This window comes from Alternaria rosae, assembly GCF_020736505.1.
Source record: "Alternaria rosae strain MPI-PUGE-AT-0040 chromosome Unknown BKA58scaffold_7, whole genome shotgun sequence".
NCBI classification, from domain to species: domain Eukaryota; kingdom Fungi; phylum Ascomycota; class Dothideomycetes; order Pleosporales; family Pleosporaceae; genus Alternaria; species Alternaria rosae.
In genome coordinates this window covers 2,303,671-2,316,717 of record NW_025763576.1, presented here as the reverse complement: position 1 = coordinate 2,316,717, position 13,047 = coordinate 2,303,671, and the positions used below count along the sequence as shown (strand labels likewise).

The 13,047-nt window shown below is 46.0% G+C and overlaps 2 protein-coding genes across 2 annotated transcripts; one reads left to right on the top strand and one right to left on the bottom strand.

The window, feature by feature from the left end:
* Positions 1-1,807: 1,807 nt before the first annotated feature.
* On the top strand, positions 1,808-2,140 carry BKA58DRAFT_442147 (uncharacterized protein; the record flags this gene model as incomplete). The annotated part of the gene is made up of 1 exon (XM_046173888.1): positions 1,808-2,140. One exon carries the CDS (start codon positions 1,808-1,810, stop codon positions 2,138-2,140), a length of 333 nt encoding a protein of 110 aa, XP_046023811.1.
* Positions 2,141-5,537: 3,397 nt separating this feature from the next.
* BKA58DRAFT_413121 (C6 zinc finger domain-containing protein) lies at positions 5,538-8,493 on the bottom strand (the record flags this gene model as incomplete). Its single annotated transcript, XM_046172399.1, has 12 exons — positions 5,538-6,179; positions 6,255-6,279; positions 6,337-6,364; positions 6,398-6,611; positions 6,654-6,747; positions 6,795-6,827; positions 6,867-7,508; positions 7,539-7,583; positions 7,647-7,715; positions 7,770-8,158; positions 8,195-8,246; positions 8,294-8,493. 12 exons carry the CDS (start codon positions 8,491-8,493, stop codon positions 5,538-5,540), a joined length of 2,433 nt encoding a protein of 810 aa, XP_046023810.1.
* Positions 8,494-13,047: the final 4,554 nt, after the last annotated feature.

The window sequence follows — 13,047 nt, the reverse complement described above, 5'->3', positions numbered from 1 at the left end:
AGCGAGCAGGATTACTATCTAGCTTTACAACAAATCGCCCGCGCTACTAGCGATTGCACTAGATTAGACGCTGCTACTAACCTTCGCAGTGAGCCCGCGCAATCTCCTACCTTAGGCAGCAATTACTCTTCTCGTAAACTAGCGATTTCTACTAGTTCTAACAACAGCCACTTTTACGACGCACCTGATTCCGCTACTAATTTACAAAGCAAGCACGCCGACTAGCCTTCTTTAACGCTATCCGCCTACGCTACTAGCGGCAACGCTGAATCTGACGACAACAATGCTCTATTAGGCACCTGCATCTGCTCTTCTAGCCGCTCTTCCTCTGATTTAGCATAACTTTAATTTATGTAGCGCAACAGGCAGAGGCCGCTCGCGCGCCCGCCGCCCAGCTCCACGCTGATAATGCCTGGCTCACCCCAGTGGTTAAACAGCGCTGTAGTCAACTTTAACGGCTTGGCGCGTACGCCCACCATCCCATGTTTCCCTAGACATGGCGCTTGGAAGGCACCACCCCATACAAGGTGTAGGAACGCCATTCGGCTCGATTTTCGCGTTCCGGGGTTAAGGTGGCGGAAAACACCTCGGAGGTGCGCTGTTTTGTATAAGAATCTGTGTAGACATGCGCAGGCCTATACAAACTATAAACTATATCCTCTGGATTTTGACATAGTTAAAAACTTTTGACTTTTTTCTTTAATTCTCTCTTATTTCCTATGCTAGTTAGCGGATCTAGCTAGAGGACTAGCTACGGCCTTTTCGAAGGGAGGGGCACATGTAAGGACATAGCCTCGGCAAACCTCTACGGTATACTTCGAGCTATCTTCTTACTTCGACTTCGAATACTTCTATCTCCAAAGCTACTAGACTTTGCGAACAGATAGTATTCACTAGTTAGAACTAGTACTATCTAGTACTAGCTTCTAACTAGCTCTTCTCTATATAGTTCTAGCTACGCGCTCTTCTAGCTCTGCGTCTGCTATTCTCTTCTCTTGAATATAGAACCTATTTAACTAGCTTTGTTTCTATGCTTAACATCTACCTTACAGAAAATTTGTTAATGCTTTCTAATTTAGGCAACTAACAATATAGTAGACTACGAGACAGTTGCTCTTCTGCAACTATAAGAAAAATAGTCTATAGTAGCGAAGGGATTAAGCTGTAAGCTTACCTAGCGAAGAGAAAGTAGCGTACGCTTATTATTATAAGGACTTAAAGAGTAACACTAAATACTATACTGTAGTTTCTACGATTATTATATATATTATAGTTCTTCTATTCTTTAGATATTAAAAACACGAACAATTCCTAAGATTATACAAACTATATTACCTTACTAAGCTACCTAAATTATTTGCTGTCTACCTCACAAACTAGAATTAAAAATGCATTCTCTTCTCGTTATTAACTTCTTCGTCTTCTACGACGGTATAGAAGTCTAGCGCGCTAAATTAGCCGCTACGATTGCTGAAGAGCTTAAGGACTACAGTGCTATGCGCCTTATTAACACTTCTATTAGCGTATCGACGATTAAGGAAGGCTTTAAATAGGTAAGCACCAACCTCTTTTAAGCCTTAAAAGTGACGGGTTTAGAAGAGACTGCTGACGTTGTGCGATTTTCAATCGTAGGGCAAAGGGTTCTTCTCGCTCCCCAACGAGGAGAAAGCGGCTACTCCCAACGAACGCAATGCAGGCCCCTAGCGAGGCTAGAGCTATGTCAGATCAGAGAACACGTCTAAGCTCGATACGATCAACAACGAGGGTTTGGAGGATGAAAAGGCAGCGACGAAACCTCCCTATTGCAATGCTTGCCAGCCCTAGAGGAGTGAAGAACATTATTAACACCGATGTGAAGCAACATTTCAACCACAGCTTGAGAGACAACACTGAATTTCCTAGCAAATGGCCCGCCGAGTCCAGCATCCCGGGATACCGCGATTTCATGGAAGAGCTTTTGGTCAAGGGCCACACGGTCGGGCGCGAGGTACTGCAGAACCTGGAGGTAGGCCTCAGCCTGCGCCCAGGTGAGCTGCTAGAACGCTGTTGCGAAGCTCCTATCATTGATGAGCTCTGCATAAACTACTACGCGCCAATCTCGACAGAGAAGCTTAACATGGGGAAATACCGTCGCGCGTAGCCACACAGCGATTTTGGCATGATTGCCCTGCTATTTTAGGACTACGCTGGTGGTCTTGAGGTACAGGATCGCTTCAACGATAAGAGGGATACTTTCATTCTGATTTAACATGAGTACCCGTCGAAGATTAATGTTTATGTCAGTAATAGCCTTGAGTACATGACAAATAATTATCTTAGGGCCAGGCTGCATTAGGTTGCGACGCCGATTGATATGTAGGATGTGGAAAAGGGTACGTTACTGGAGCGCTAGTCTATTGCTTGCTTCATCAAACCTCGTCGTGTGGTCAACGTTGGGTCCATGAAGCAGTTCATTATTGTAGAGAGGCCGAGAGTGTATGAGGATCTGACTGGGTTAAAACTTCATAGGTTTAGGGTTGGAAAGCTGTATGGTGTAACTAGTGTGGCCTGATGTCTACAACATTTATTTGAGTAAGCGCAATGATCGCGATGACTGGAGGATAGGGACTGAAGGGATAAAGGCAAGTAATCCATTCTTTTAGCAATATAAAACCCGAAAGTCTCTCTTACTGGTACGTACCTAGTGATGAACTCTATGCCAGCGTCTTCCTGAAGGTTAACGGTTATCTAGATATAATCATACATCTTCTATTACGTAGGATAACTACACATTCAACCCTTCGAAGCCATACTTAAACTGGCCTTTAAACTCCCTCTCCGAAGGCGCCTAGGCGGGATCCTTACAGTTACATCACTAGATGCCTGAATGAACTAGAGGGGACGTCTTGTCCTCGTCCTTATAGGCTTACTCGGATGCCTTAAAGGCAAAAGAATTGTCCTCGTAGTAGGTCTTTGTAGTAATGAGGGGGTGAACTTAAAGTCTGGTCAGACTGAGAGGACGTTTCGAACGAGGACACGGGTGGAGGAGAGGGGTATTCGCGATTTTGGCCATGAGGGGTTGAAGTTGATGATGGATAAGTATTGGTAGTGTAGCTTCGAGATGTGCAATTTACAGTTAAAGTTGAAGCAGCTACGCTGAAAATATTGATGCAGGTAAGGATGTTAGGGTAGAAACGTCCTAATAGTGGCTCTTAGTGGGAAGGCGATAGCTAGAGACGTGTTGTGGGAGCACTATAGACTGTGTTTGTGCGCAGCACGCGAGATAGCGGGAAGACGCGCGAATAGGCGGGAACAGTTCCTTGTTGGGCACCTTGGAAATAGCTTGCAAAGGACGTGTAGGTTATGGCAGGAGAGGCAAGAGATGCTACGAGGCTTCAAGGCGCGTCTCGGTGTGGTGAAAGAACGCCTAAGCTGGGCAATATACTTTCCGCGCACCCCACTACAATCGCGATCCCTATACTTAACGCGCAATAACGCACCTACAACGCACTTAATATGGCTGATCGCGAATTTCTTGTATAACATGCTATTGCTGATCTTAATGCTAGCATTTTTTCGAGCTAGCGACAAGCTTGTCAGGCGTACAAGATACCTGAATCAACGCTGCGCAGCCGGCGCGCAGGCCAACAACACCACGCGATAGCTCATTAGCGTCAACAGCGACGCACTCTAGAACAAGAGCAGTTTCTTGTTGACTAGATTATAGATGAGGATCTTCGCGCTCACCTGCCTTCTCACAGTTGTGTACGAGAGATGGCTAACTAGGTTCTCCACATAAACAACGATCACGAGCCTCTCAGCCATCTCTAGGTCACTGGCTTTCTTCGTCACACTCTATGCGTACATTCTATCGTCGGCCGATCGATTAAAGCCTCACACGCTTAAGCAGTTACTCTAGAACTATTACGCAACTTTCTAGAGCTGTTTAAGCGCACTAGACTGCGGCTTAGTATACCACCTGAAGTAATATGGAATATAGACGAGACTGGGCTTGCGCTAAGTGTGTGTAACAACAGCCAGATAGTAGCGTCATCCCATAACAAGAAGGCTTGCAAGAAGTCGCAAGAGAATCGCGAGTGGGTATCGATCGAAGAGTGCGTATCCGCGATCGGCCAGCGTCTCCGTCCAGCGATAATCTTTTAGAGAAAACATCTACAAACAACCTAGTTTCCACCAAGATAAATACTAGACTGGTTCTATACATTATTACAGAACAGATAGATGTCTAATAACGTCGCGATAGAGTGGCTGAATCGCTGTTTCATCCTAGAATTAGCGTCATCACTTGGGATAAGCCAGTTACTTCTGCTTGATAGGCATGGATCTTACAGTTAAGACGACCTCATGATAGCTTGCTATATGAACAAGATACACATACTCTATCTTCCACCGCATTCATCTTATATACTCTATCTATTAGATCTCGCTGCTTTCTCGATTGTCAAGTCATCCTATCGTAAGCAGATCGTCGCACTCTCTAGCCTCGACGACGGAGCTTTAATCAAGAAAGAGAGCCTTATTTTATTATATGATGAAGCTTGACGCGGTGGGTTATCGCGGTTAGTAATACAAGCTGCATGGAGAGCTACAGGGCTAGTGCCGTACAACCTAGATCGAGTGGTCGCATCATCACAAATTCGAGGTCGCCCAGTTACTCCACCAGCAATCTTGCAACTAACTAGCATGCTAGACACAATTATAAAAACTCCACAACGATCTTAAGATCTATGCAAGACCTGTCGCCAGCTTAAGCGATCAGAAAGTCTATCACGAAGTACCAGGATGCTGATCGCCAAGGTAGGCAAGGCGATCGCAATAGCAGATACTTAAGCAGTTGGGCTGCAATCGCTGAAAACTCAGCTTCAACACCAAGTTCATAAGATCACAAATGCAAAGCTAATGAAACGGAATGCTATTGACCAAAATGAGCGTTTTAAGAGCGTTGAGGCGGTTAAGCTTGCTGTTGAAACTGCTGCTGCAGAAACAGCAAAAACAGTACGACAACCACAAACACAACTAGCTACTACCTCAGCAATAGCTTCTCCTGATACTTGATTTACTTCTATGTGTAATCAGTTGTAAACATAGTCGGTGTTGTTGAGATATTTAACGTGACAATCTGAGGTCACGCTTTTGGTGGGGTGCGCGGAAAGTATATCGCCCAGCTTAAGTCTCTACAGTATAGCAAACGCGTCTCCTATGCACGGGCCTTAAGGGATGTGACTCTACTTGTAATCTGTGTGCATCTGTAGTGCTTGTCACTGCTGATATGCTTGTTCGACGCAGCTGTTTGTCAGACATCTGCGGACGACACATACTGTATAACTAGTGATTCGAATTAACCCTAGACGCGTAGCAAAAAAGAAAGAAAACAAGGAATAGAGTTTCTGCTAGGATTACTCACTTTCTTGTCTTACATTTGTAAAAGTTTACAGTACAGTGCTAAAGAGCTCATTGCGGCACATTGCGCAGGCGACACTATGCTGTGAATGTAAGGGCACTCGGTCCAATATGAGCGCAATGCGGCAGATCCCCGTCTACAACTGGAACGGCGGCAGACCCCGTTGGTTGTTTAGTTGATTTCGCACGTTTCGCAGGATATCAAGATCGACCTTGAGGATCGGCGAGTTGTGTACAACTTTGCTGAGGACCTCGAAGGTGCGTTCGAAGAGCGCGTGGAGGTTCCGCAGGGTAAGCGAGGTGTTGGATGGAAGTAGATAGTACAGCCTTGACTTGAACACAGCTGCGAGAATAAGCATGTTTCCGAACTGAGCGTGCAGAGTTCTAAAGACATTAGTTAATACAAGCCTGGTGTTGCGTGTGCTCTTGAATCCCACATATAGGCTTTTTTTAGGGGCGCCGACACGGTTGAACGCAACGGTACTTTTGATAGCGCTTTCGATGCATTGAGAAGCGATTGAGACAACATCTTTCTGTGTTTCAGACAGATCAACCTGTGAAACAGGTCTGCTTGTAGGAGTGAGCGTTTCCCCGGTGGCGGACGGCGAGTTGCTGTGGGGCCAATGGCCGTTTTGATATGGGGCCTGAACGGGTGGTGTATATTCCATAATATAGCTTGCGATCTGTAGGCAGGGCCTAAGCATTATATAAGCACCCCCGTAATATTTGGCACGCAAACAAGCAAGATTAGGATCCGTGGATGGAGGATTACTGTCTTTCTAAGCTAGAAATTCTGGTAGAACACGCCGCTAGCTATTGAGTATAGCAATGTGAGATCGTGCGAGCTTGGCTACAGCTATGATGCTGCCCTGGTCGAAGCTTTTGTTTTCGTCTATATCTAGTCAATGCAATACATAACAACATTTTGGCAATTACCTACTAGCTTTGTAAAGCGCATTGTGAGCTTCATTCAGAATGACGCGCATCTATATTTGACTGGAGTATATTATTAAGTCTTTATCGTGCTCGGATTTCCTGTTTACTTGAGTCCCCTCTGTCAGTTCGTTCTCCTCGACAGGGAAGTAGCCGCACACGCCCGTTGGATACATAATGCGGTTCTGATGCACTATGACATCGCTCGTAGGTAGAGTACTCATCTCAGCCACAATATCCCTAATAGCGCAGTTAGTACGTAGAGAACAATCGGAAGACTGGATGACTCACGATTCAAGCTGTAAACATGTCTAATAGACGAGTAAAACCAGCTCTAGCCTGTAACGCTCTTTGAGTGATAAGTTCTTAGATTCTGGAGAGGTGTAGAAATCGCAGGTAAGTTTGTGGTAATCCCTAAACAATGTTAGACTAATTCAGATATCACCAGGAATAAGTCTTACTGTTTGAGCAAGACTATAGTAACCCTGCATGCACTGTTAATCTAGCTCCAGCTCTCTAGCACTCTTGTGAACTGGCTTGTGTAAATTGCTGCTAGTATCATTGCTTGAGCATGTTCAAGGGTATGCCCTTCTTGCTGATACCCAAGGATACTAGTCGCGTAAGAAAAGTACGCCATTCTAGGCAGAATATTGATGTTGCTGAGACAAGTGTCGTCTGAAGTATCGCTGTTGAAGTTACTATTGGTGCGCGAACTAAAAAACTCCCAGGCCCTGTTTGTACAAGGACTTTTCTTGTTTTGTGGATGCGGTAAACTCTTCCTATATGAACAAACCTTACCCAGAGCAAGTACAAGTAGAACGATGGCATTGGGCAACAAACGCTCGATCGCACCCTGGAACGAGTACGGTTCGCTGAAAAAGCCGGTTGATCGCTTTCTCTTCAAACTTGGATTGAGCTGGTGGGCTACTGGCGATACCGAGTTTGCAACCCTTCTATCAGGGCTGTATAGTTCTTTGAATTCTTTAATCATTGTTTGAAGCTTGCTGCGATCTAGGAATGGATGCAGGCTATGCATGTGCTTTATGTACGCCTTGTGCAGCTTGTTTACAACAGAGGTACGGAAATTGGGTCTGCTGTCTGGGCCAAGTCCACTGAGTCCGTACTTATAGCTGGAATAATTCTGCGGTGCACTATAGTTCTTTGAAGGATGTAAGCTTGATTGGTTCGATAGAGGATGGCCTGACAACCCTCCCTTCTCTGGCATCGGCGATGGCGCATCCGAATCGTTGCTGCTTTCTGGGTTGCCAAGTCCTTGTAATCCATCGTTCAGATAGAGACCTTCTCTGACACACTAGACGCGGAGGAGCTCTCTGTCCTGTTCCAATCGCATTGGGTAATCTGACAGCGCACGGCCGCTCTCTCTCAGTTGATGGAGATACTCTACGCCGACGGGAAAGTCCTTTATGAGATCCTACTCCTCTAATAGTTTGTGCGCTGGTGTAGCGTGATTACTTTGGAGGCCGCTTCTTTCTTTTGATAACAAGTTATTTGATGTACGAATTTTGTCTGTTTTCACGCAATTGGTCGGTGTCGCAGGCTGCTGAGACATAGACAGTATAACTTTGTGTTTGATAGGAGGTGGTGTTTGCGCGTCTGCGGTTGACGTATTTGAGTATGGAAACATGGGTGATTCTATATTCGTGCCACCAACTCGACGAGGGTGCATCTTGCCATGCGTTGAAATTGGCATTCTTGATGCGCTTGGGTCCCTTGTTGGGGAGGCAAAAGCTGCCTTAAGAGAAGCGAATTTTGGCGTGTTTCTAAAGCCTTGACTCGGCGGAAGCCGATTCTTGACATCCTGCCGCTATGCACCGAATTTTCTAATGAAGTCCTTGAGGACAGCAGACATGTTGTTTATGCTATCCTGAAGTTGCATCACACTTCTATTTCGCCTGTGGAGTGTCAGCGAGTAGTCGCTCTATGCAGTACAGAAACATACCTTGGCGGAGAACTACTGTTGTATTGGCAGTCAAAGTTGTGTTCACTACAGAACTGACAAGGTCGTGCTTCGTCGCATTTCTGCTTGCGTGCACGACAGAGATTGCAAGCCTGAATAGCTTGAGCATGCTTTCCCTGTACCTGACCTTGTCTAGGGCCCGAGGCCAGAGTAAATCCAGAAGTTAATTGAGGCCCGTTCATTGTACAAGACGCCGGTGTTGGCATAACAACTTCTGGAATGGGCTTTGTAGTAGAGATGTGTAACAATGCGTTTTGTTGTACAGCAGTCGGCAGTTGGGAAGCGAGGTAGTGAAGAATACGATCGGTTCTCTCATGCTAGCGTCACTGCCGTACCACATCAGTCTGCAGAGCATAAGTCCCCGCGTTCATGTGCCTAGCATGGTTGGAATATCGATCTCCAGGTACCTCTGGCACGGGTGCCTAGCGCTTCTTTGGTAGAAGTTTATTTCCTTTTTGAACGCCAGGATTTGTGGACAGTTAGGCGACACCCCTATGTTCAAGAAAACAAAACAAGCTACTTCGTGTTTTGGCTTTATCTATCGCACTCGATCTATGATAGGTTCTGAAGCATTGCCGACCATCGTTGACGATTGCCTCGAACGATGAACGACAGCGACATTCAATGCAGCTTTTTGTCCGAAGTTCCCCCTTAGTATGCATCTATAGTAGCTCACGAGCAATAACTCCACTCAGGACCTCAATCAGCTAGCAGGAACTCTCCTCAGCACTCCGTTAGGCGGGTTCTATCTGATTTCGTTCCTGTGATGCATGGATGAAATGCGTAAAAACGTTAGAGAGATATCCTAGGCAATACAGAGAAAAAGTCTTAGGTATGATAAGCGCACAATACTAGTACTGTGCAGAACGTCATTCTTATACGGCCAAAGCATTCGTAGTTAGCGATGGCCGTTCAGAATCTTTATTTTCCTTCCACAATTCATTCGTCCTTTATACCAACACACAGTAATTACTAACTGCTTCTTTGCGTGTAGTAATACGAGCCTCGCCGTTTGCGAAACTGTGGCACGTTCTTCCAACACTGCAAGGACCCTGTTTATATGTTATACACAGCATAGTCCACCATCTCAAACGTGGCTCTGACACGTGTCCTGCCAATCAATTTAGGTGCGATCTGTTATCTACATCTTTACGTCGTCTCTTTGCTACGGGCTTCTGCATTAAGGAATTGCATCTGCTTACGAGTTAGTAGTTCGCACTATTGGATGTCGATCGCAGGCGGACCATTGATGCGATAGCCTCCCGAGATCCTGGCCCCTGTTAATGCTGTTGGGATGCAAGATTGACTAAACAGCTACTGCAACTGCATGCGAATATGTACGCCTAGAGGTTTAATGGTAGGGTCTATTTCCCTGCGGCGACAGGGTCGATTGAATGAGACGGCTGGCCCCATATTGGCGGGTTGCTAGCCGTGACCCGCGAGACCCTGTTTCTAAGACGAAAGACTAGGGAGGACATATACGTACATCTAGACGGTGGAACACACAAAACTTTGCAGCTAAGGTTAAGATGTAAGCTAATTGGGTCGCCCTAAAATTAATCTCACGACACCAGTTATTTGCGCCGCAACTAATTGGAGAATGCACGCCATTAACGCCCGCATTTATTTCGCGAGCATGTATGCACGCACACCTTAACAGCATTTTGTCCGTAATCTACTGTCTGCATTAGTAAGTCTCCTTTATTAGGGGATCCCGATACCCTAAAAGGCGCTAGTCGCTTGTCGTTGCATCTTTACTAAGCGACACGCATAGAGAGATGCTGCAAGGTGCATGCGTCTCGCGCGATCTGTAATGCATCTAGCCGTACACACCTACACTTAATCTTGCATTTGCACCTAGCATCTAATCATCTTACAGCATGGCGCAGATCTTGGTATTGGATTCTTAGCGCATGCATCTGGTGCTTGATTAAGTAGATGATATGCTTACTGTGTGTGAAGCGTTTGTCCGGACTATTACTGAGGTACGGCTGAGCACCGCTAGTTTGTAATCTGGGGACGTAGTTGGAACATGGGTATGGAGATCTCAGGTCTTGTTAAGTGGGGAATGCGGGGCTTGTTAATGAGAGGGAGCTGAGGTGTGGGATAGGTTGGTTAGGGAATGCTACCTAGGCGCTCTGAGCGTCTGTGTGCACCTGTATCGCTGTGATGTGATATATCCTATTACTCTTAGCACTATGACTCAACGCCACGATATCGCTAGAAGAAGGCCTGAGTCTTTACTGTTGGCACTGGCAGCCTGCTCTACGCAGACACTCTTCCTAAACTCCACCAAGTAGCTTAAGCCTTCTTACGCATCTCTAACCTTACCGCTTAAAAAAAGACAGCTTAAGATCTTATTGACACTTATAACGACTGAGAAATGGATGCCTTCCTGGACTACTGAGCTCTGGATTGTTAGCACTAGTCGCTCCACTCGTCTATAGGTCGACCGGCCCAGAAAAACAAGTACTATAAGCACGTCGAAGCGATAATGTTTTTCTTTTTAAACTTTACAGTAAATCCTTTCCTGCTAGAGACGCTGCGAGGCGACTAATGTAGCGACAGATTATAGTTCACAAAGAGGTACATGATGCACACCTTGAGCACGGCGAGTACGAAGATCGGGAGTTATACGAACGAGCATGCGCTGTTCTTGACCTTTACTGACGATGGGAAGAAGGTCACGGGGATTGAGGAGTTTGCAAACTGAGTTGCGATTCACTATTTGCCTGATTGGGCGACCTTGAAGTTTAATAATTACCCTTGACATCCTCTCGGTTCACTTGCTAGACCGCCTCTCTAGGGCTACCTTAAAGTATAATCAATTAATTGATGCCGTGATAAGAGCTTTAGCCTTTGTCGTCTACAAAAGCCATCTTAAACGATTCAATTTATCTTATGCAGCACTACACGGCCATATGTGCGTACCTGCCTCTAGCAGTAACATAATCTACCGCTTCTAGGTTTCTCGTTCATTTGATATGAAGACAAATGACTTAGGTCCTGCGATCTGTGCTGGATTTGTCCCTCAGTCCTCGGAAAGTTCTGAACTTTATACTCGACTTAACGAGGTATGGAAAGCTCTATCTTCCTTTATAATAAATCTAACTTTCCTAACTAGATACTAAACAGCGCTGAGCTCATTAATGAGTTCTCTTAAGTCTATAGACAACGAACACACGGAAACGAATGCATCGGTGTTACTTCCCAATTAATTCCTACACTAGAAGAGATAAACGATATGTTGAAGGAGGAGGAGAAGATCCAAATTTTACTCAAGCGCGTACAAGATATACTCCTCAGTCATCACCAAAGAGCTCCTGCATTCGCATGCGAAGATTTGAAGCGTCCATGAAACGTTGCGAGAAGACAACCAAAGTTGGTGTAGTCCCTTGACTTAAGGAAAGTCAAAACTTAGGGCTAATACTGTGTAACAGGACTTTGGAAGTCAGCACGGAGGAAGAGCTGGCGACTCCTTAACCGCGTTAGGTGCCAACTCAGCTCTACTCTGGCTGCTAGAGCGTGTGGAGGAGAAGACACCCCCAGACCCTGGTCACTCCATGATCGTCGCATTTAATGCGTGGAATAACCAAGGGTATCCTCGTCAATAGTTTGAGGAGAACCCTCCGAACATAGCTATAGGACGTTTTCGTAGGTAGAGCTGAGTACAATACGTTCTACTAAGATGTCTACTCTTCTCGTACTTTGGTCATCTAGGACCTGCGCAGACTCCTGCATGCGTTTACTGTGGGCACATAGAATCTTAACTAGTCTAAATCTATCTCTCCTCTTCCACACTTGCTCTGATGCTGTTGCATTCAGTATGTGATGGCGGGCTTCTCTGGCGATAAAGTGGCTAGAGATGTAGCACAGCTTGGCATTCTTCTACTTCCGTCGTACTCCTCATCTTAATCCTGCGTATACACAAGCTCTTCACGAGTGTGAAGTCATGCTACTCTGCTTGAATAGCTCTTCTCAGCATCGAAATTCCCTACTACGGGCTCCTGTGGCGTTTGTATACTCTTTTGACTCTCTGTGGATGCGTTGAACGCTGGCATTTTCGACGGGGATGCCTTCGCAGCCAGAACAAGTCCTGACTGACTTCTGGCCGGTCGATCCCGCTTCGCTTTTGCTATCCTACAGCTGCTAGCTTCATACGGATAGCGAGGAAATAAGGACATGGCTCCAGATTAACTATCGCGTGTAGGATATCGTGTGTAGGAGGGCGCCGTAAGTCTGCCATAGCAAGCCTGCCCTAAGGCAGATGCTGGAGGACCTAGCCAGGCTCATTGTCACAAGTCGGTAAGACTTGTTAGTACGAACATCCGCGCTTGCCTACTTCCCATATCAAGAACTATGCAGATAGAAAGCATGATTAAGACGAGGCCCTGGATACTCACTAATCTTGAGCAGTTCTGGACTGAGTCTCTCCCAAAGATTCCGCGTCTTTGTATGTCCCCGCCAACCGCTTAGTTGCCCGCGCGCTTGGGAGAAGCTGGTTGCCTAATTGTCGCTGTGTCACTACGACCGCCAACTCATGCTATCTAAGCATTAAGAGGTGTACTTTGGCGTTGTGATATCACGGCTGCGCCTTGACCACAACCTTCCTATATTTCCTCAATCATCTCGGAGCAATGGGAAGACTGGAGTGTTGTAGTTCTAATGGGTGCATACACTGTGGACTTGTATTTGCTTTCCGAACTATATACCGGCGCATATCACCACCCCCCAAA